The sequence below is a fragment of the Astyanax mexicanus genome, chromosome 1 (genome assembly GCF_023375975.1).
Source record: "Astyanax mexicanus isolate ESR-SI-001 chromosome 1, AstMex3_surface, whole genome shotgun sequence".
NCBI classification, from domain to species: Eukaryota; Metazoa; Chordata; class Actinopteri; order Characiformes; family Acestrorhamphidae; genus Astyanax; species Astyanax mexicanus.
The window spans coordinates 119,786,365-119,808,139 of record NC_064408.1 but is presented as its reverse complement, the minus strand read 5'-3'; the positions used below and the strand labels follow the sequence as shown (position 1 = coordinate 119,808,139).

Sequence of the window (21,775 nt, the reverse complement as noted above, 5' to 3'; positions counted from 1 at the left end):
GTAAAGGTGACTTTACAACCACCATGTTACTCCACATTACATTTAAACAAATATGCGTGAAATGTCTGAATTATATACATATATGACAAAAACTGATCAGTTATCATCTGCGCTTTTAGTTGTTTCTACTGAAAGCACTTCTTATGATGGTGTCCTTTTTTGAAAAAAGAATGTAACTTTACGTTTCATAGAGATTTTTGACAGAAGTTAATATAAATATTAGACTAAAGAAAAAAACATTTGGATTCACCTGGAATCCCTCTATTTACTCAGGATTTAGTCTTACTGTGAACTACAAATAAACAGAAGTCAGGTTAGAGCAGTGTTTCTCAACCCTGTTCCTACACATTCTACTGCATATCCCCACTGCCTACTCTGCTTTAAAGTCACTTAATAAAGTAAGTGGAGGTATGATGTGTCTAATACACTGCTGACATACATAATGAAAAGGATTTAAACAGGTAAACTCAGTAAAGGACTGTTTATTAGCAAATCAGTTGGATCTGGTAGAAACACACAATTTTAGGGCAGAGATCAGGGTTAATAAACTGCTTTAAACTACCAACATAAAGTACTGTACTAAATTCTGACTATCCACTACATCTGGCTTCTAGCTAACTATTTTTTCGTTTACTATAGCTTACAGTAAGTCCTGCAATCCTAAATTAATAAACACAATTTGAAAATGAAATAGTGATTAGCTGATCAGGGCAAGCTGAACATAACATATATATTTTTTTTAAGCCTTGACTCCCTGTCTAGCTAATTCCAAAGTTAAGCTAACTGACTAACACAGCTGCAGTTTATTATCACACGGTGGGTTTAATCTGTGTGTTTTGATTTGGAGAGTCTTTTTAACCAGCTATCAGAAATAATCTCAACACAGGCCACATGGTAAACTCCGTTACCTCTTAGAAAAATCGCCGTATATCCAGATTTACTTCAACACCAGCTGATGCTGGACACCGCTTCTAAATCTCACAGCGAGGGGGAGGGGCTTCTCCTCCACCAGCACGCTAACTCTTCTCGCAAGACCAGCGAGCTGATTGGCTGTTTCTCCTGAAAGGCGGGACTTTCTCCCTGAACCGGCACCGTGATTGGTTTCCCAGCGCTTAGCGGTCGGTCTCTTCATTAACAGTACGACTGAGCTGAGCGAAACTATTTCATTTTTGGGGGGGACAAATCCACCTGTTTCTAATCCCCCCCGGTTCCTACGCCAATGGGCACATGCATTTTTGTTGACAAATCTACAATAAGAGAAACATTAAACTAGAATGGAGTTCATGGGAGGACACCATGGAGGAAGCCACTGCTGTAAAAAAAAAACTATTCCTGCACGCTAGAAGTTTGCCTGGATGTTCCACAGCAGTACTGGCTAAATATACTGTGGACAGATGAAACCAAAATTGAGTTGTTTGGAAGGAACACACAACGCTGTGTGTGGAGAAAAAAGGCACATCACACCATCATCAAAACCTCATCCCAACTGTGAAACATGGTGGAGGGGGCATCATGGTTAAGGGCTGCTTTGCTGCCTCAGGGTCTGGACGGATTACCATCATCAACGGAAAAATGAATTCCCAAGTTACACAAGACATTTTGCAGGAGAACTTAAGACCATCTGTCCGCCAACTAAATCTCAACAGAGGATGGATGATGCAACAGAACAATGACCCAAAACATAGAAGTAAATCAAAACCAAATTGATTCAACAGAAGAAAATACGCCTTCTGGAGAGTCCTGACCTCCTGAACTCAATTAAGATTCTGTGACATCATGACCTCAAGAGAGCGATTCACACCAGATATCCCAAGAATATTATAGCTGAACTGAAACAGTTTAGTGAAGAGGAATGATCCAAAATTCCTCCTGACTGTTCTGCAGGTCTGATCTGCAACTACAGGAAACGTTCCTTTGAGGTTTTTGCTGCCAAAGGAGGATCAATCAGTTATTAAATCTGAAGGTTTACATACTTTTTCCACCCTCACTGTGAATATTAACATGTTGTGTTCAATAAAACCATGCAAACATATACATAAACATATTTTGTGTGGTACTGGTTTAAGCAGACTGTGTTTGTCTATTGTTGTGACTTAGATGAAGATCAGAACACAGAAAGCAGAAATCCAAATAGTCCCAAAGGGTCCACATACTTTTTTAGCAGCTGTAGGTTTGATGCAGGAGTATAAACTGCCCTTTAGTATGTGGTGCTCACAACCTAGTATCTGGTGCCCATAAAAAAACAGGACAACAAGTAAGAGAATGTACACAGTCCCTGGATGGGACTGTTTTTGTGATGTTTACTTGTAAAAAATGCTATAAATACCAGAGCTGCATAAAGTTATCCAAAAGCAGTGTGTAAGACTGGTGGAGGAGAACATGATGCCAAGATACATGAAAACTGTGATTAAAAACCAGGGCTATTCCACTAAATATTGATGTCTGAACTCTTAAAACTTTATGAATATGAACGTACTTTGCATCATTTGAGGTCTGAAAGCTCTGAATATTTTGTGTTATTTCATCCATTTCTCATTTTCTGCAGATAAATGCTCTAAGTGACAATATTTTTATTTGAAATTTGGGAGAAATGCTGTCTGTAGTTTATAGAATAAAACAATAATGTTCATTTTACTCAAACATTAAACCTATAAATAGCAAAATCAGAGAAACTAATTCAGAAACTGATTTTTTTTTTCAGAGCTGTATATATTAGTAAACTTAATTCTATTTTGATTCGATTTTTATGTGAAAACATATGAATATGAAACTGTTTTAAAGCTAAACATGTCTACTAATAGGAATTATCCGTTCCACCTTAAAAAAAAGTACAGCAGAAGCCTGATTTAAGGTGGAACGGAACGTATGAAAACAAACTTCAACTTCATGGATGGATACAGGTTAATTTCTGTATTTTTCGCCACTAAATATTTTTTTATTTCTTTAATACACGCTTTAGGAGATAATCCCGGTTAAAAAGTGTTTTATTTAGATCTTTAGTTTTTTGTTGAATTTTATTGTGAAGGCAGGCACGCGCACCGTCGCTGTGTCGTCATTTCCGGTCGGAGGAAGAGGTCGTCAGCAGGCTGTGAGTTGGAGCTGGGGATCTGGAGCTGCTGTTTAATCAGCAGGGTTACAGTTACAGGGCTGTGTCTGAATTAAACTCGGGGTCTGAGGGTGTTTAAGGTCGGTCTGTTCGCTGGTCTGGGTGTTTACAGGGCTCTACACACATTTATTAGCTTAGCTTAGCCTACATTAGCTTAGCTTAGCAGCTAACCATTTAAACAGCCCTATATAAATGCTAGCCTAGCTCTAATATCAGCTAAAACTCACTATATAAACTAGCTAACGTTATATATGTGTGATACGAGTTTTCAGCTGTTAAAATAACCTTAAGATCTGTTTTGGGCTTGCAGTGGTCTGGTGTGGTGGAAAGGGGCTTGTTTTGTAGCTGAATGACCTGTGTAGACTTGCTGCTGCAATGTGAAGCTTAAGAAATGTTGTGTTATGTTAATATTTAATAGATATATATGTATATTAGTGCGTTAAATAGCTAATTTATTTCAGTAATTTAGTTCAAAATGTGAAACTACATGTTTTTTTTCTTTATTGTTGACGATTATGGCTTACAGCCAATGAAATGAAAAGATTCAGTCTAATGGACAGTGTGGACAGTGTGCCAAGTCCTGCTGGAAAATGAAATCTGCATCTCCATAAAAGTTGCCAGCAGAGGGAAGCATGAAGTGCTGTAAGATTTTGGACTTGATATTAAACAGTGGACCAACACCAGCAGATGAAATGTCTCTCCAAACCATCACTGATCATCAGTAATTTCTACATTTTATTTGGAAATCAAGGGATCAGAGTCTGGAGGAAGAGTGGAGAGACACACAGTCCAAGCTGCTTGAGGTCTAGTGTGAAGTTTCCACCAATCATTAATGGTTTGGAAAGACATGTCATCTGCTGGTGTTGATCCACTATGTTCTATCAAGTCTAAAGTCAATGCCGTGTTTTCCCGGAAAATCTTATAACACTTTATACTTCCCTATGCTTCCCTCTGCTCTGCCTGTCTAGCTTGGTAATGCTGGTTATGCTGGTTAGCCTTAATTTGCTGGTTGTGCTGGTTAACCATTTTGGTTAAGCTTGGTCATACTATTTGTCTAGTTTGGTGATGTTATTTTGTGCTGGTCAACAAGCATTGCTTTGCTGGTTATGCCAACCATGGCTTTTTCTGGTCATGCTGGTCAACCTTGGCTTTGCTGTCAATCAGTTTGTTCTAATTTGTTCATACTGGTCACCTAGCTTGGTGATGCTGGTCATGGTGGTCAACCAGCTTGGCTTTGCTGGTTGTGCTGGTCAACCTGCTTGGTCAAATCTGTTCATACTGGTTGTCTAGCTTGGTGATGCTGGTCATGGTGGTTGTGCTGGTCAACCTGCTTGGTCATACTCGTTCATGCTGGTTGTCTAGCTTGCCTTTGCTGGTTGTATTGGTTAACCAGTTTGGTCAAATTTGTTAATATTGGTTGTCTAGCTTGGTGATGCTGTTTGTGCTGGTCATGTCAACCATGGCATTTTCTGGTCGTGCTGGTCAACCAGCTTGGCTTTGCTGGTCATGCTTATCAATCATGACTTTTTCTGTTCATTCTGGTCAACCTTGACTTTGCTGGTTGTGCTGGTCAACCTGTTTGGTCTAACTTGTTCATATTGGTTATGTAGCTTAATGAACTCTAAAGAGAGCAGGGGAGCAGTTGAGATTGAGCCTTCAGTGGTTTTAATGTTATGTCTGTTATGTTTTGTGTACATATTGTGTTATGCTTGCTCACCTATAACAGACATAGAGAGACAAGAGAGAAGAGACAAAAAAACAGACATAGAAAGAATGGGAATAAGAAGTGGAATGAGAGTGAGGCAATTGTGACAGAAAGAGTACAGCCAGGGCTAGAATAAGCTGTACTGTGTGTTTCATCACCATCAAGAACAAAAACAGCTTTACAGAGGAAGGACTGTTTATTGATCAATTCATTATTACATTTTAATGCAATGTGTACAGATTAACATAGTTTACCATAAGTTTACCATTTTTTTTTGCTTAATCGTGACAATATACAATAATGAATGTGCTTCATTTTAAATTTTAAGTAATTAATTTTATCCTTTTACTTTTAGACCAGCAAGCTCAGATGTCGTGGATCAGGGAAGGTGAACTAAGCCTACTGGAGAGGCTCACTGCCAATGTCCTAAAGGTAACTTAGATTTTATATCACTGGTCAGTCCACACTTGTAACTTTTAACCCTGAGGTCTATTTTTTTGTCTTTTTCTTCTTTACCTCACTGTATTTGTTTTTCACAGGCAGGGCCCATGCCCAAGCATGTGGCCTTCATTATGGATGGCAATAGACGCTATGCCCAGAAGAGACATGTGGAGAGGCAGGAGGGCCACACACAGGGCTTTGACAAGCTGGCTGAAGTGAGTATGACTTCAAATATGACCTTTAATGTTTATGGCTTTAGGTTTAGATGCAGATTTCATAAGGCAATTTCCTTCGATAGTGATCGTGAGGTTCACAGCATTGGCCTCTAGTGGTTTTATTCTGGTATTACAATCATGTGATTTGTACACAAATGTCTTTTGAGACGTACATAGAATAGAAGCTGACTGATCCCAAAGGAAATTGCAGTGTTGCTGTAGTGACACACTTAATCCAGGGGTGGGGAATCGGGTCTGGAGTCCAGCAAAGTTCTGCTGAACTTTTAGCAGGTGTGTTTAAACTTGAAAAGCTTGAAAATCCATCCTCTCAGGACCAAAATTACCCATGCCTCATTTAAACCGACACATTAGGCATCAAAAATGCTGCTAGGAGAAAGTAAGCATGCTGCCTTAATTTGGGTGGGACAATATATCGGTATACTAGTGCATCTAAAAGAATTAAAATATAGTTGAAAAGTTTTTTTTTTTTTACTTTATTTCAGTAATTCAGTTCAAAATGTAAAAACCCATACAGTATATTATATAGATGTATTAAACACAGAGTGATCTATTTTAAACATTTATTTCTTTTATTGTTGACAATTATGGCTTACAGTCATTGAAAACCCAAAAATCAGTGTCTCAGAAAATTTGAATATTATTGCCAGTGTGGGCAGTGTGCCAAGTCCTGCTGGAAAATGAAATCCTCATCTCCATAAAAGTTGTCATCAGAAGGAAGCATGAAGTGCTGTAAGATTTTGTAGGAAAACAAAACTGCACTGACTTTAGACTTGATAATAAAACACAGTGGATCAACACCAGCAGATGACAGACATGACTCTCCAAACCATCACTGATCATCAGTAAATTTTACATTTCATTTGTAAATCAAGGGAGCAGAGTCTGGAGGAAGAGTGGAGAGACACACAGTCCAAACTGCTCGAGGTCTAGTGTGAAGTTTCCACCAATCAGTGATGGTTTGGAGAGACATGTCATCTGCTGGTGTTGATCCACTGTGTTTTATTATCAAGTCTCAAGAATTTTTGTGACTCCAATTACAGTGTTATAAGAGTGACTGACAGTATTTAGTTGGTATTCTGTTTAACTCTCTTAGACACTACGCTGGTGTTTGAACCTGGGCATCCACGAGGTGACCGTTTACGCCTTTAGCATAGAGAACTTCAAGCGCTCTAAAGAGGAGGTGGGCGGCCTGATGGAGCTCGCAAAGGAGAAGTTCCTCCGCCTGCTGGACGAACAGTGAGTCACCTGGCAAAAAAGGCCCAATCCCATTTCACCCCTAAGCCCTATTCCTCTGTTAAGTGTTAGGGGGTAGTGTTGAGGGCTACATTAACCTTTAAACTGAAAGTTTTCAGAGGAACACTCAAAACAGAGCACTATGAGAATCACTGACAAGATGGCAGTGGCACAAGCCACAAAAGAAACCCTGTTCAAAATTACAATAACCACTATATTACCATAGTTTAATGTGTAGTATCAGTGTTTTATGACCATTTTTCTTCATAATAAGTGAAAGAAATTGTTCATTTCTGTATCTAGCTAACTAGCTAACTTTCCTCTTCCTCCCTAATTAGTGCAACAGATGGCAGAGACTGTTCAGACTGGAAAAATACAATATAATCAAAGCTAATTTCAGCTACACATTAAAGAACGAACCATAATAAGTCATTGCTGCACCATCTGTCCCCTTTCTGAAGACATACGATAAACCCTAAAGTTAACTAGGTAATCAGCAGCAGTTAGGTTGCTGAACTTTTGCGCTTTTGCGCTCAGTAGTGCCACCTACGGGCCACCACTAGTCGCCTAGTAATGAAGCTGCGTTATGCACTATATTCATATAATAATGAATAAACAATAAAACCAGTCTCCTTATCTTGTACAATAGTACTTCTAGTAACATTTCCTCCACTTAATGGCATTGGAAACATGTTAAGTTTTTTTTTTTTGGAACATGTAATATGAGACATCACACGCACCTTTGATTTATTATATTGGTAAATCAGTCAATACAGTTTTAAACTTGTAATTATGTAGCTGTGATCTCTAAATTAAATGATAAATGTGTAACATAGTTTCTGTAGTAAATCTATAAGTCTTTAAATCTATAAATGTAGTTGAAGTATGTAGTTTGTATTGTGACCAGTGTTCATATTCATATTATTTGAACAGCTAAATACTTAAATTAAAAATAGAAAATATTGGACAGGATATTCCTATATTTTGGAAAGTAAAATGATCTATTTTGATAAAAAAAAAAAAAAAAAAGCCAACTTACCATTATATTTCAGTTTTTCTACAGTAAACAGGTTTTAGGATGCTGCATTACTGCTACCATAAGCTGATTGAACTCACAGGCAGAGCTCTGAGTTTTAAAAGTTTATAACATGAGTTTAAAAACTTAAAAAAATATGTATATTAAGTATATTAATAGCAGTTTATTTAGTGGGGTGGGGTCAAATTAACATGTGCTAGTTAATTTTTGGAACTTTGAACTTTTTTAAAATAAATTATGAACATGAACTAGTTCAATTAAACAAGTATAAACTGAGCTTTGAACTGGTTCATTTTAAATGTGAACTGGCACAAAACTAATTATAAGAAGTTTATTTACGGTTTATAGTGTGTTCATGTGTTTGTGTGTGTTTTAAGAGAGAACCTGGAGAAGCATGGCGTTTGTATCCGGGTGCTGGGAGACCTCACATTACTGCCAGAAGATCTGCAGCGGCACATCGCAAAAGCTGTGGTGTCGACCAGAGCACATAACAAGTAAGAACACCATCATCCTGCCCTTCTGGGAGTAAAGCACCTCCAAATTCCTGACTCCTTCTACCTACTGGCCTTTATACCCTGTGCACTTCAAACTAGCACCTCTTGCCTAGATAGAGACATGTTTGCACATCTCTGCTGAATTTTCTCAGTCAGTGTTATGTGGTAGAGTCACCTGGAATTCAGGCTTTCAGTTAACAGCTGTGCTGAACTCATCAAGAGTTAATTACTTGTTAAATTTCTTGTCTCTTAATAAAGTGTTTGAGAGCATCAGTTATAAAGTAGTGAAGAGGTAGAGTTACAGGTATACAGTGAATATTGAATATTTGAATAATGTTCTAAGGTGGTTGCTGTGGTATCTGTAATGGTTGCAGTGCTGTTGCTAAATGTTTGCTAGGTGGTTTCAAGGTGGTTGCTATGTTGTAACTACGTGGTTGCTAAGGTATTTCTAGGTGATTGCTAAGATGTTGCTACACTGTAAAACCCGATAAGTTGACTAAACTCAAAACTTTAGTTGTAACCGATTACCTAATACATTTTAAGTTCATGTAATATAATGTTTAAGTACAGTGAACTTAACAAATACATATACATATATATTCAAAAATAATATTTTCCTGAACGTGTATTTAGTCTTCTTTCTGGTTCATAGAAAAGTAGATGAAAGAAAACTTAAAGTAAAAAGTAAAGAAGAATTAAAAGTACTGAGAACAGCTCAGTAAATGATGCTTGTTCTACAGCCAACACCACAGAAACCAAGCATTTAATCATAATATATGATCTACAAGTGAACCTAAAGTAGCCCCGGGGGAATCACTACACACTGATGGTGAGTGTTACCCTGCGTTCACACTGGAAAGCGACAAAGCGACAGGCGACCATTCATTTCCTATGGCAGGGCGCGATTTGTCACCGCGACACGCGAGAGGTGACAAAGCGACAGAGCGACAAGCGACACGGATATGAATTTTTCTCAACTCTATGCAAATGAATTATGACGCGGTGAAGCGACATTCTAACCCAATTGGCTCCTAGCTTTTCTTTGGACCAATCACAAACAAGGCGGTTCGACGTCCTCTGAATTTCTAGTTTCTTTCCCGGTTCTTTCTGTTGAACGGGGTGGACCCACATCAGTCTGTGGGAACGGCTGCGTTCCCAGCGCAGTTAAATCACAGAAACGCACAAGAGTCCAGCAAGTTTGGGAGTTATAGCTGGAGAATAAAGTGGCCAAGTGATTCCTTTTTTGTGCCTTTTTTCTTGTCGGAGGCTGGACCATGATAAACGCGGGCGTTGAGCTTGACACGCCCACAAGCGACAAACGCTGGGCGACACAAGCGACTCGTCGCGTTCCAGTGTGAACGCAGGGTTAGTCAGAAACTGTTGGACACACCCAGTATGCAAATAGATTGTGACAGAAGCCAATGGAAAAGAAGCTGTTAATGGCAAAACAGACTAAACTCAGTTATTATACGCTGATTGAACTCAAAGTTCTCAGTTTAAGTGTAAATGTGCCCACGAGTTTTGTTTAGAAATCTCCAATTTTATGTAAAACAGACTAAATTTATTTGAGTTCAAACAATGTATGGGTTTACAGTGTATGTTATTTGTGAAGGTTGCAGTGGTGTGGTTAAGTGGTTGCTAGGTGGTTGCTGAGTAATGTATTTGCATAAATCAGATTATAATATGTTAGGCTAGGCTCTGCTGCTGTTGTCTGCCTCTGTGATGTGACCAGCCAATCAGATCAGAGTCCTGTTCTTTGTAGAAAAGGAAAATTGGCAAGTTTCATTCTAAGGTAAAATAAAGGGTGGGGAAAAAAGCTTGTAAAACTGCATCTGAGCATTTTTATCCCTGACAAAAGAGACGTACATACTTTTTATACATCAAACAACAACATACATGCTCAATAAATGAATACATTAAGTGAGCACCTTTTTGAAAGCTTTTACCTCTCTGAATTTCTAAATGGTAACATATTTTGTCCAGAATACATCAAATGACATTGCTAGAAACCTGGGTGTTGGTTAGTGGATGACCAACTCTCCTTTACACCACATGTTGCTGCAGTTGCTGGATATTCTAACCTCATTTTCATCTTTCCCTCCTTTTCTCCTCTATCCCACTATTTCCATTCAGTCTTATTAAGGCCCTGCCTAACAATGTTTTTGTCTTGAACCTCTATGCTCTCTATTGTTAAATCATTATTGTAAGTGACTCTGGATAAAAGTTTGCGCTAAATGTAATGTAATGTAATGTTATATAACGTTTGTCTAGCTTTGTTTCCAGCTTTAATGTCTTTGTGTTTGTGTCTTTTCCTCTGATAGGTGTTTTCTGAACGTGTGCTTTGCATATACGTCAAGACATGAAATTGCCAACGCAGTGAAAGAGATGGCTTGGGGTGTCGAGCAGGGCCTGATAAAGTCCAGGTACGTTTTGTTTAAGTGATTTGTTTGACCAAACACTTACAGCGGTCTTATCTCTCTCCGCTCATTCTCTCTTTATCTGTGTGCTTTTTTTAGTGACGTGTCGGAGGCGCTGCTGAACGAGTGCCTGTACACCAGCAGCTCCCCAAACCCCGACCTGCTCATCCGGACGTCTGGGGAGGTCCGACTCAGTGACTTTCTACTGTGGCAGGTACGGCAACTCACGAAGTCCCAAAATTAACCTCATTAAAAGAGAAGAAAGTAGGGATACACTGGGAATTCTAGGCCAATTACAATATCCGATGTTACAGTTGTACATATCTGCCGATGCAGATACCGGTATACACCTGTGTAACTTACAGAGAGTAAAAGCAGTGGTATAATTTTAGCATTTTAGCTTTCAACCAATTGTACACAAACAATAAAAATAAAAGGCTGAGAAATTGTATTAAATTACCTCAGCAAATATCGGTTTGAATTAACAACCAAATCAGTCAATGCCAATTATTATAAAAGATGTGATTATTGGCAAGATATTTATATAATTCTGATATTATTGTGCATGCCTAACAGGAACTATATTATAATGAAAATATTGGTACTATTACACAATCTTAACTCAACTTTATCACAAAGTAACTCGTTTAAAAAAAGGGTGAGCTACATTATAATTATAGTACAGGTACTGAATCACAATTTAACTCAAACATATGAGTAGAAATTGATCTAATGTGAAAATATGTGTACTGTATCTCAATCTAATTCAATTAAAAAAGAGCCTAATCTACACTATAGTGTTTGTACTGGTACTGTATCACAAACTAACTCAATCATATGAGAAGAAATTACTATATACTATACTACATTATACTATATTACAATCTAACTCAACTAATAGAGCAGAAAATGTAGTATAATTGTGAATAAACAGGTACTGTATAACAATCTAAATCAATTAAAAAAAATCAGAAACTGTACTATAGTGAGAGTATGTGTGCTGCATCACAATCTAACTCAATTAAAATATCAGAAACTGTACTCTAGTAGAAATAAGGGTACTGAATCTCATTCTAACTCAACAAAAGTAGCAGAAACTGTACTATAGTGAAAATATAAATATAGAAACTACACATACTCTGCCACAATCTGTCTCAATAAAAATAGCAGAAACTGTGCTATAGTGAAAATATAGGTACTGTATCAATTAAGAAGAGCCCAAACTACACTTTAGTGTTAGTACAGGTACTGTATTACAATCTAACTTAATCATATGAGTAGAAATTGTATAATTGTGAAACTATGCATACTATATTACAATGTAACTAATAAAGCGGAAAATGTAGGAAAATTGTGAGAGAACAGGTACTGTATAACAATTTAACTCAACTAAAGTAGCAGAAACTGTACTATAGTGAGAGTATGTGTGCTGCATCACAATCTAACTCAATAAAAATAGCAGAAACTGTACTATAGTGAACATATGGATATTGTATCACAAAGTAACTCAATTAAAAGAGCAGAAATTGTGCTATTGTGAAACTACACGTACTCTGCCACAATCTGTCTCAATAAAAATAGCAGAAACTGTGCTATAGTGAAAATATAGGTACTGTATCAATTAAGAAGAGCCTAAACTACACTATAGTGTTAGTACAGGTACTGTATTACAAACTAACCCAATCACATGAGTAGAAATTGTGATAATTGTGAAAAGATGAGTACTATACTACAATCTAACTCAACTAACATAGCAGAAACGGTAGTAGAATTGTGAGAGTATGGGTACTGTATCACAATCTAACTCAATTAAAAAAAAAAAAAACTAAACTACACTGCAGTTAAAGTGCAGGTACTGAATCACAATTAACTCAATAAATGTAGCAGAATCTGCACTGTAGTGAAAGTATAGGTACTCTACCATAATCTTACTTAAAAAAGAGCAAAAACTGTGCTATAGTGAACATATGGATACTTTATCAAAAACTAACTTTCAAAAAGAGCCTTAAAGGTCACCTTCCGTCGTTTTTTCTTTCATTTTAAAATGTCTAGTTGTGGTCTCTAGTATGAATGAATGACATGTGAGCCGTTTTTGTAAAAAAAAAAAAGTGCTCAGGTGTCTCTGTATAGCTCTTTTTTAATGGACTGTTTTAGGGGTGTGTCCAAAATGACCGGATTCCAGCTTTGCTCATGAATATTCATACATGCAAACAGCATGCAAATATCTCTCCTCTGATTGGCTAGGAGCACTGCGACGCCCCTCCGCCGCTCTGCCGCTCACTGCCTCCCACCTCCTAACTGATGAGCGGTGATGTTGCGTCGCTTCAGCTCCGCCTCTGGGAGTTTCTCGAGCCAAGGTGGGCTGGTCTGTGAGTTTCTGCCTACGTAGGCAGAAAGATAATTCAAAATTCACCCGTTTTTCGGAGGGGGGGAGGGGGGATTTCTTTGCTTAGCTCCTGCAGACAATGGGGGCTGCAAAACAGTTTAATGTGCAGGTGTACACATTCAACTCGGAGAGACCTACTGTATTCCACAAAAAACAAGAAAAATCGGATTTTCGCGGAAGGTGAGCTTTAACTACACTGTAGTGAAATAATGGTAGTGAATCACAATTTATCTCAAGTAATGAAGCAGAAACTTTACTATTGTAAAAAGTGTGTGTATTGTATCATATTTTAACTCAATAAAAATACCAGAAACTACACTATAATGAAACTAGGGCTACTCAACCACAATCTAACTCAATAAAAAAACAGATTCAGTACTATTCAGTAGTATTATTAGGATTATTTCAAGTTCTAGTATTCTCTTATATTCCATATATTTCTTTAGTTTAACTGCCAGAGATTTATTAATACTCCTGTGTTTTTGTATTTTCCACAGACTTCTCACTCTTGCATAGTGTTCCAGTCCATCCTGTGGCCAGAATACTCCTTCTGGAACCTCTGTGAAGCTATATTACAGTACCAGCAGAATCACCACGCTATACAGGTATGACTTTACATCATGATAGAATGTTAGTATGATGAAACAGGGAGGGGAGTCTGATTCTGACAGAGAGTTGGATTTAAGCACAACACCCCGAACTCGCCAATCTCGTAACTCGCCCTCTACAAACCAATTAATGTGAAGTATAGAAAGTAAAGCTCTTTAGTCCGCTTACTAAACTGCAGTGTAAATGCAAAACTATCCGGATTAAATATGTACAATGTAACAAAGATACAAACCTGATAAATCATAATAGATATTGTGTACATTGTGAAAATGCCTTTAAATATTGTGATTCATGATATGTATTACCATTTTGCTTACCCCAAGCTAAAATGATGTATGTACAGCTCTGGAAATAAATAAGAGAGCACTTAAAAATTATGATTTTCTTTGATTTGACCAAATTGAAAACCTCTGGAATATAATCAAGAGGAAGATGGATGAGCACAAGCCATCAAACCAAACTAAACTGCTTGAATTTTTGCACCAGGAGTGTAAAGCATAAAGTTATCCAAAAGCAGTGTGTAAGACTGGTGGAGGAGAACATGATGCCAAGATGCATGAAAACTGTGAATAAAAACCACCAGGGTTATTCCATCAAATATTGATTTCTGAACTCTTAAAACTTTATGAATATGAACTTGTTTTCTTTACATTATTTGAGAAAGCTGAAAGCTCTGCATCTTTTTGTTATTTCAGCCATTTCTCATTTTCTGCAAATAAATGCTCTAAATGACAATATTTTTATTTGGAATTTGGGAGAAATGTTGTCTGTAGTTCATAGAATAAAACAAAAATGTTAATTTTATTCTAACATATACCAATAAATAGCAAAATTGACACACATTTTAATGGATTTTGCTTAAAATGTTATACTTTACTAAGAATTTAACTAAGCAATTTAACACATGGTCATAGATTTACACCTCTAATTTACAAATCTTTATGCATCCGTTTTATTAAACCCTGTGTTAAAGTATGTACTGGTGTGTGTTTCCTGTGTTGCAGAAAGCTCGTGAGGTACACAGAGAGGGCCAGGCCGTGCAGCAGCTGGAGTCGGATCACTCGTGTGTGGCTGAACTCCTCCAGCACCGGGGCAATGGGAAGCCCGTGGACCCCCAGTGCAGACAGACGGCCCTGCAGAGCTACGCTGCGAGTCGGGAGGAGAGAGTGCAGCGCTTCATCGGAGCTCTGCAGCAGAAAAGAGACACTTTCTTCGATCATCTGTTGAGTCCAACCGCCGTGGCTTAGTGCTCTGCTCTCCTGAAGCAGCAGCAGCAGCTAACGGTCCTGATCCTGGAGTTCCCATACTGGACTCATTTTAGTGGTTGTCCTGCTTTTAAAGGAGAACTCTGGTATGAAATGGGCTTGGGCTGTATATAGTAAAACATGTTAACAAGTAACTTTTGTCAAATAGCCCATCTCTTTTGTCCTTCAGCATTCTCAAATACAGCACTTTTAGCCGATGCTCCCAACAGGCTTACAGTGATATCTGTATGGGGCACAAAGTTATACCTATGCAAAGAAACTACTATTTTCACTCCATTAACAAGCTTAAAATAGGGGCTCCAAGTGATCCAACAGACCAAGGTGCTGCCCCTATGATCGGGAGATCGCTGGTTCGAATCCCGGTCATGCAGCTTGCCATCAGCTGCCGGAGCCCTGAGAGAGCACAGTTGGTTTTGCTCTCTCTGTCTGGGTGGGTACAGTAGATGGTGCTCTCTCCCCACATCACTCCAAAGGGTGATGTCGATCAGCACAAGGCTGCGTCTGTGAGCTGATGTATCAGAACCGAGTCGCTGCGCTTTCCTCCAAGTGTGCTGTGATGCTACTCGGCAGTTTAAAAGGAGGCAGAGTCTGACTTCACATGTATTAGAGCAGGCATGTGCTAGTCTTTATTACTAGTGATAGGGGGAATCCTTATGAGTGTGTTGAGTGATTGGGTTAAGTAATTGGAGAAAATGGGATACAAATTAGTAATATTTTTATAAAAACACAGTTTATACACACAATAACTTGAGGTAGGATATGGGAACAGATTGCAAAATGAAATCCGTGGAAATGCATAAATATTACAGAGTTTGAATTCATGCATGTTCACTTTGAGCTTGTTGTAAACAGGGTCAAATTGCGGTAAAAATAATGATTTCTTTGCATGGGCAATGCTATGCCCCTATCACTAGCATTGTAAGCCTGTTGGGAATGTAAGCTAAAAGTGCTCTATTTTGGAATTCTGGGGGTGAATGGAGGTGGGCTATTCAACAGAAGTTCACACTCATTATCATGTTTCACTACAACCCAAGTCCATTTCACACCAGAGTTCTCCTTTAACACACTCACTGAGGACAGACCTGATAGACTCATTAAAAATCAAGGGTAATACAGGTTCCTCTGATATTTTGGCTTTAGGATTAGCTTTAATTTGGTCTAAAACACAGGTTTCAAACCTGAGATCCAGTTCCTAGTCCCAGGCTTTGTGATTCCTTGGTAGGTGTGACAATAAGTGGCCAATCAGTTGCATTATTTAGAACAATATCCAGGATTTACTGTTCAGATTTTTAAATGGGGAACCAGAAGTGGTTTATCTGTGGAAGGGGTGCCCAGTTTTAGTGTAGATGATAGTTTGGTTTGAGAGGATGCATGAAAATCTGCATAATTCAGTGTTTGGGATGCAAACAGTCATACAGAATCTGGGTTTGGTGTGAAATTGTGGTTCATTATAGAGAAACTATGATTAGGGTTTGATTTCTTTACAGTGGTGGTGAAAGGAAACCATGGTCACCACAACTGAAGCACGTGTATAGACATTTTATTAACTATCCAAACTAGAGATGCACTTAAAATGAAAATATTTGCCCGAAAGTCAAAAACCGAACCTGGTTTTAAAGCAGGTTTTCATTCGTTTTGACACTTTTTTTTTTACCACTGAATGAACTGAAATTAAATAGTGTACATTTATATTTTCTCTGTCATTTTAAACAGCAGACAAATCAACATTATACAATATATTAACCAGAACATTTCTATTTTAGTCATAAATTTACCTCAGCAGTGCTATTCAAGTCTTTTGTAAGGGAATCTAGACAGGAGATCTACACTATGTAAGGGAATCTACCTTCTATTGGTAAACAAACAAATGCTAAGGCCTGATACAAACTGATACAAACACAAAAGTGATGCCGAGCACTTTATTTTGTTTAATTTGTTTAAGTAGAGTATAAAAATGAACTTGTTGAAAGAAGGCCTGTCAACGCTACTTAAAATATATTCAAAATATATAATGTTTCTCCCGCTAAACGAAACGCTACAATATGACTTAAAATAAACATTTTTATGTACATGCATAGCACACGTAGAATTATTTTATTAACTTCGCAAATAGAGATGCACTGAAATAAAAATATTTGGCTGAAAGTCGTATACCGAACCTGGTTTTAAGGCAGGTTTTCATTCATTTTGACACTTTTTAACCACTAAATGGATAAAATCGAATAGTATAAATTTATTTTGTCTGATATTTTAAAGAATCACAGCAGACAAACCAACAACATACAATAGATTTAATTGAACATTTCTATTCTAGTCATGAATTTACCTCAGCAGTGCTACTTAAGGCCTATGTAAGGGAATCTACACACTGATTGGCACATCTACACAGGAACACCTGTGTGTGTTGGTAAACAAACAAATGCTATGGCCAATTTAGCTCCGCTAACGTTACTATTCTAGCCCTGTGCAGCTTATAACTTTCAGTTGGAAAACAGAAGTTTGTAAAAGTGTACAAAACTGATACAAAAAACAAGTGTAAAAATGAACTTAAACATGCCGTTTGTCGAGAGAAGGCCTGCCAACGCTACTTAAAATATACTCTGTTTAAAGGAAACGCTGCAATACGACTTAAAGTAAACTTTTTTTGGTATGAATTATTTAGTTTATCTTATTCCCTTACTGTGCAGTTTTGCCATTTCCTGCTACGTATTTTCAGTTACAACTGTTCGGTGCATCTCTAACCAGAACCCATATAATAGGGAATAATTATGCTTAAATAGTGGAAAATCTGAGTGAAAAAACTTTAAAAAAATGATTTAAGAGGTTATCTGCGATACATTTAGGCCACATTATAGTAGACACATTTGTCTACCACGTGTTAATGCATGTGGTTTAAAACCCTTTAAGAATACAATCCAGATACTAGTCACACGGCGTTACCAGGTGTAAATGGGTCTAGAACAGAGCTTTTCACACCAAGCCCATTCATTCTCTCGTTTGCATCTTAAGCATTCAATTATGCATCATTTCACAAAAGAAGTTGTGAAATTCCTCTTTTTAGAAATCTTAAATGTTTTTTTTTCCTCTCCAAAGTTTCTTAAAGGAGAACTCCGGAGTAAAATGGACTTTTGTTGTTTTAAAACATGAAAAAAGTACTTACCTTTAAAGATTAGCCTTTGCACTTAGCACTTTGTTCTCCCACAGCGTTCCGAGATCCAGAAACTTTACCAGTTTGTCCAAACACCCTTCAGACTGGGTGATAGGGGGCATAATTTACCCTAATAAATCACTTTTTACACCGTTATCCAGCTCAAAGTAGCTCCACACCTCCTTGCTAGAATCCAGAGAGCCCTGATATTTAAAACGAGGCAACTTAAAAAGTGCACAAGAAGCTTATTAAAAACCACTGTTTGCATCCTATAATGCTAGCTTCAGCTCCAAGCGCCACCATCACTGTACTGATAATAACATAGACATATATATGCATAGACTCCGCATAGCATAGTATAGCAGCCAGGAGTGTTTTTTAATATCAAAGCTCTCTGGGTTCTAGCAAGGAGGTGTGGAGCTACTTTGAGCTGAATAACAGTGGAAAAAGCGATTATGCCCCGTATCTCCCAGTCTGAAGGGTGTTTGGACAAACTGTTAAAATTTCTGGATCTCAGAACGCTGTGGGACAACGGAGGTGTGCTATTCATCAAAGATAAATACTTTTTATCATGTTTTACTACAGCAAAAGTCCATTTTACACCAGAGTTCTCCTTTAAATACTGTATGTTCTCAATATTACGATACATGCATCACCTCCAGCTTTTAACATTTGGTTGTTTTCAGTCAGAATAGTGAGTTAAATTGCCATCGCCAACCAGCTAAAGCCTATTTAAACCTCATCACATGCTGTCTGTGATGGGCTAGAATTGATATACCATGCATCAAAGCAATTTATAGCTTATCTAAGACTATAATTAAGATGTTTTTGGAACTGGACATGACCAGTCGTGCTGTAACTGCATAAGACAGAAGCTGTAAAGCCTAAATGGTTTTTATATTTGCTGATTTTGTATATATACTCTAGACGAGAATGGTGTTGTACCCAGTTTTATGGGGCAGTGGACTATATTTATACTTGTCGTCTTAATGACTGTTCTGGACTGTATGGCTGCATCCCAATTGCATACTATATACTAATACTACAAGGTAAAACTGTATTTTAATCTTCTAATGTTGTTGGTTTGGCAGATAAGTACTCAAAATATGAATGTACTACCTTGTTTTGTATTAACAGCAGGTTCTGAGTATGTATCATAGATAAAGTTGGGTATATACTCAAATATTGACAGATTTTCAGTATGTATGGAGGATTTAGTTGAGTATATACTCAAATAATGACAGATTCTGAGTATGTATCAGGGATTTAGTTGAGTATATACTCATATAATGACTGATTCTGAGTATGTATTGTGGATTTAGTTGAGTATATACTCAAATATTGACAATCTAAGTATGTATTATGGATGTAGTTGAGTATATACTCAAATATTTACAGATTTTCAGTATGTATTGAGGATTTAGTTGAGTATATACTCAAATATTGACTGTTTCTGAGTATGTATCATGGATTTAGTTGAGTACATACTCAAATGTTGACAGATTCTGACTATGTATTGTGGATTTATTTGAATATATACTCAAATATTGACTAATTCTGAGTGTATCATGGATTTAGTTGAGTATATATTCAAATATTGATGGATTCTGACTATGTATTGAGGATTTTGTTGAACATATACTTAAATGTTGAAAGATTCTGAGTATATTGTGGATTTATTTGATTATATCCTCAAGTATTGACAGATTCTGAGTATGTATCATTGAGGAGTATACTCAAATATCAATTGGTTCTGGTCATGTATCGTGGATGTAGTTCAGTATACTAAAATATAGACTGGTTCTGATTTTGTATTGTGGTTATTTGAGTATACTCAACTTTTTACACTTGTATTTAACCTACATACTCAAACAATAGTGTGTACTAGTAATTAGTGCACAATTGGGATGCACCTTGTGTGTTTCAAAATGTAAAATGATTTCTGCCAAATAACAGATTAATTTTATCTAGATAACAGTCGCTGATATAGAAGACGGAGAGCTAAAGAGCTAACACTGATTTCTCAATTTTACTGTGACAACATGTACATAATGACAGATGTCTCAAAAAATAAAGAGATTAAAATCAAAATTGTATTTTTTTTTCTGTTTGTCAGCTTTCTAATTATATGGTATTAGTGAATACAGCTCTGGAAAAAAATAGAGAGCACTTAAAAATGATGAGTTTCTTTGATTTTACAAAATTGAAAACCTCTGGAATATAATCAAGAGGAAGATGGATGATCACAAGCCATCAAACCAAGCTGAATTGCTTGAATTTTTGCATAAAGTTATCCAAAAGCGGTGTGTAAGACTGGTGGAGGAGAACATGATGCCAAGATGCATGAAAACTGTGATTAAAAACCACCAGGGTTATTCCATCAAATATAGATTTCTTAACAAATAAATGCTCTAAATGACAATATTTTTATTTGAAATTTGGGAAAATGTTGTCCATAGTTTATAGAATAAAACAACAATGTTCATTTTAATCAAACATAAACCTATAAATAGCAAAATCAGAGAAACTGATTCAGAAACTGAAGTGGTCTCTTCATTTTTTCAAGCGTTCTTTAGTATCGTTATCGTTCACACACTCACTGAATTAACCCTAAAGCTAAAAACTGTCCATTATGATTGACTCTCAGCTTTTGTCCTACTGGACAAGCTAGACTAGAAAATCCTGCTTTTCAAAATTCCCGCCTGGGGTTGCTCCAGATCCTGAAGAAGCCCCATCCTGCACATTTTAGTGTTTATCTTGCTCCCAACACAGAGAGTTCTTCCTGATTTGAAGAACGCTGTGATCAGGAATTCACTAAAATATGTTGGACGGGGGGTCTGCCACAAAAGGATTTGGGGAAAGTAAATTTCCTTTGGGGACTATTATGCCAAACAACACTCTGCATGTATCCTTCCACTAGTATACATTTTTTAAAATAGGGTTTAGGCCCAAAGTCTTCTCAATACTCACTCATAAGCCCACTTCTACAATTTAACTTTGTTAAGCTTTGGGTGATAAACATTTTCTAAAGTCCATTTTGCCAAATAATAGATTGATTTTAACCATTTGACTATTATTGATATAGATGACATTTGGAAGGATGGAATGGGCTAGATTGTCTAGAGTCTATTTTAACTGTGTTCTCTGGAATAATGGAGCTCCATCCAATACTTTTGGGATGGGTTGGGATGGTTAACATCCATCCAACATGCTGAGCTCACTGACTAACATTTACTAATAGTTACTCCATGAAAAGCAGAATAAACTCTTTAAATATTGTTTTTTTTTCTGTGGTTTTAGAACAATGAATGAATGAGCAAGTGTACCAATACTTTTGTCTCTGTAGCTGTAATTTATATGTTTGTAAATTAAAGAGTTCAGCAGGACTTTCAAACAAAGTGTCCCAACACATTTGGCCAGGGTGTCTGAGCATATAATGTAAACTAAATATGATCTGGAATCCACTAAAATGTGTTGGACAAGAGGAAAGTACATGTCCTTTGAGGACTATTTTGCCAAATAACATCTTGCATGTATCCCTCCACCCTGATAAAATATGTTTTAGGCAAAATATACATTCTTACAACTCACTAAAAAGCCAAATTATACAATAAAAATCAACTTTATTTATTTTTTTTGTAAATTGTTGTTTTACGTATTTTAATTGTTTTACCTGTTACATGTACCCCTTGTCACTCC

General features: G+C 37.1%; 1 protein-coding gene across 2 annotated transcripts; it reads left to right on the top strand.

Moving 5' to 3' along the window:
- The first annotated feature begins 3,054 nt into the window (after positions 1–3,054).
- Positions 3,055–20,167, top strand: dhdds (dehydrodolichyl diphosphate synthase). Of its 2 annotated transcripts, none has more exons than XM_015602150.3 (9): positions 3,055–3,186; positions 5,167–5,243; positions 5,351–5,467; positions 6,582–6,724; positions 8,135–8,251; positions 10,573–10,674; positions 10,768–10,882; positions 13,552–13,659; positions 14,668–20,167. In XM_015602150.3, the coding sequence occupies exons 2-9, from the start codon at positions 5,181–5,183 to the stop codon at positions 14,908–14,910; spliced, it is 1,008 nt and encodes a 335-aa protein (XP_015457636.1). In that variant the 5' UTR covers positions 3,055–3,186; positions 5,167–5,180; the 3' UTR covers positions 14,911–20,167. The 2 variants fall into 2 exon arrangements, with proteins under 2 accessions (XP_015457636.1, XP_007236311.1); XM_007236249.4 differs by having other exon boundaries at positions 3,058–3,088.
- The last annotated feature ends 1,608 nt before the right edge of the window (positions 20,168–21,775 follow it).

Excerpts from the sequence above, each read along its gene's own strand:
- dhdds (XM_015602150.3), top strand. The coding sequence starts at position 5,181 with ATGTCGTGGATCAGGGAAGGTGAACTAAGCCTACTGGAGAGGCTCACT. Across the intron at positions 6,725-8,134 it reads CTCCGCCTGCTGGACGAACA|AGAGAACCTGGAGAAGCATG; the intron begins GTGAGTCACCTG and ends GTGTGTTTTAAG. Across the intron at positions 8,252-10,572 it reads TCGACCAGAGCACATAACAA|GTGTTTTCTGAACGTGTGCT; the intron begins GTAAGAACACCA and ends TTCCTCTGATAG.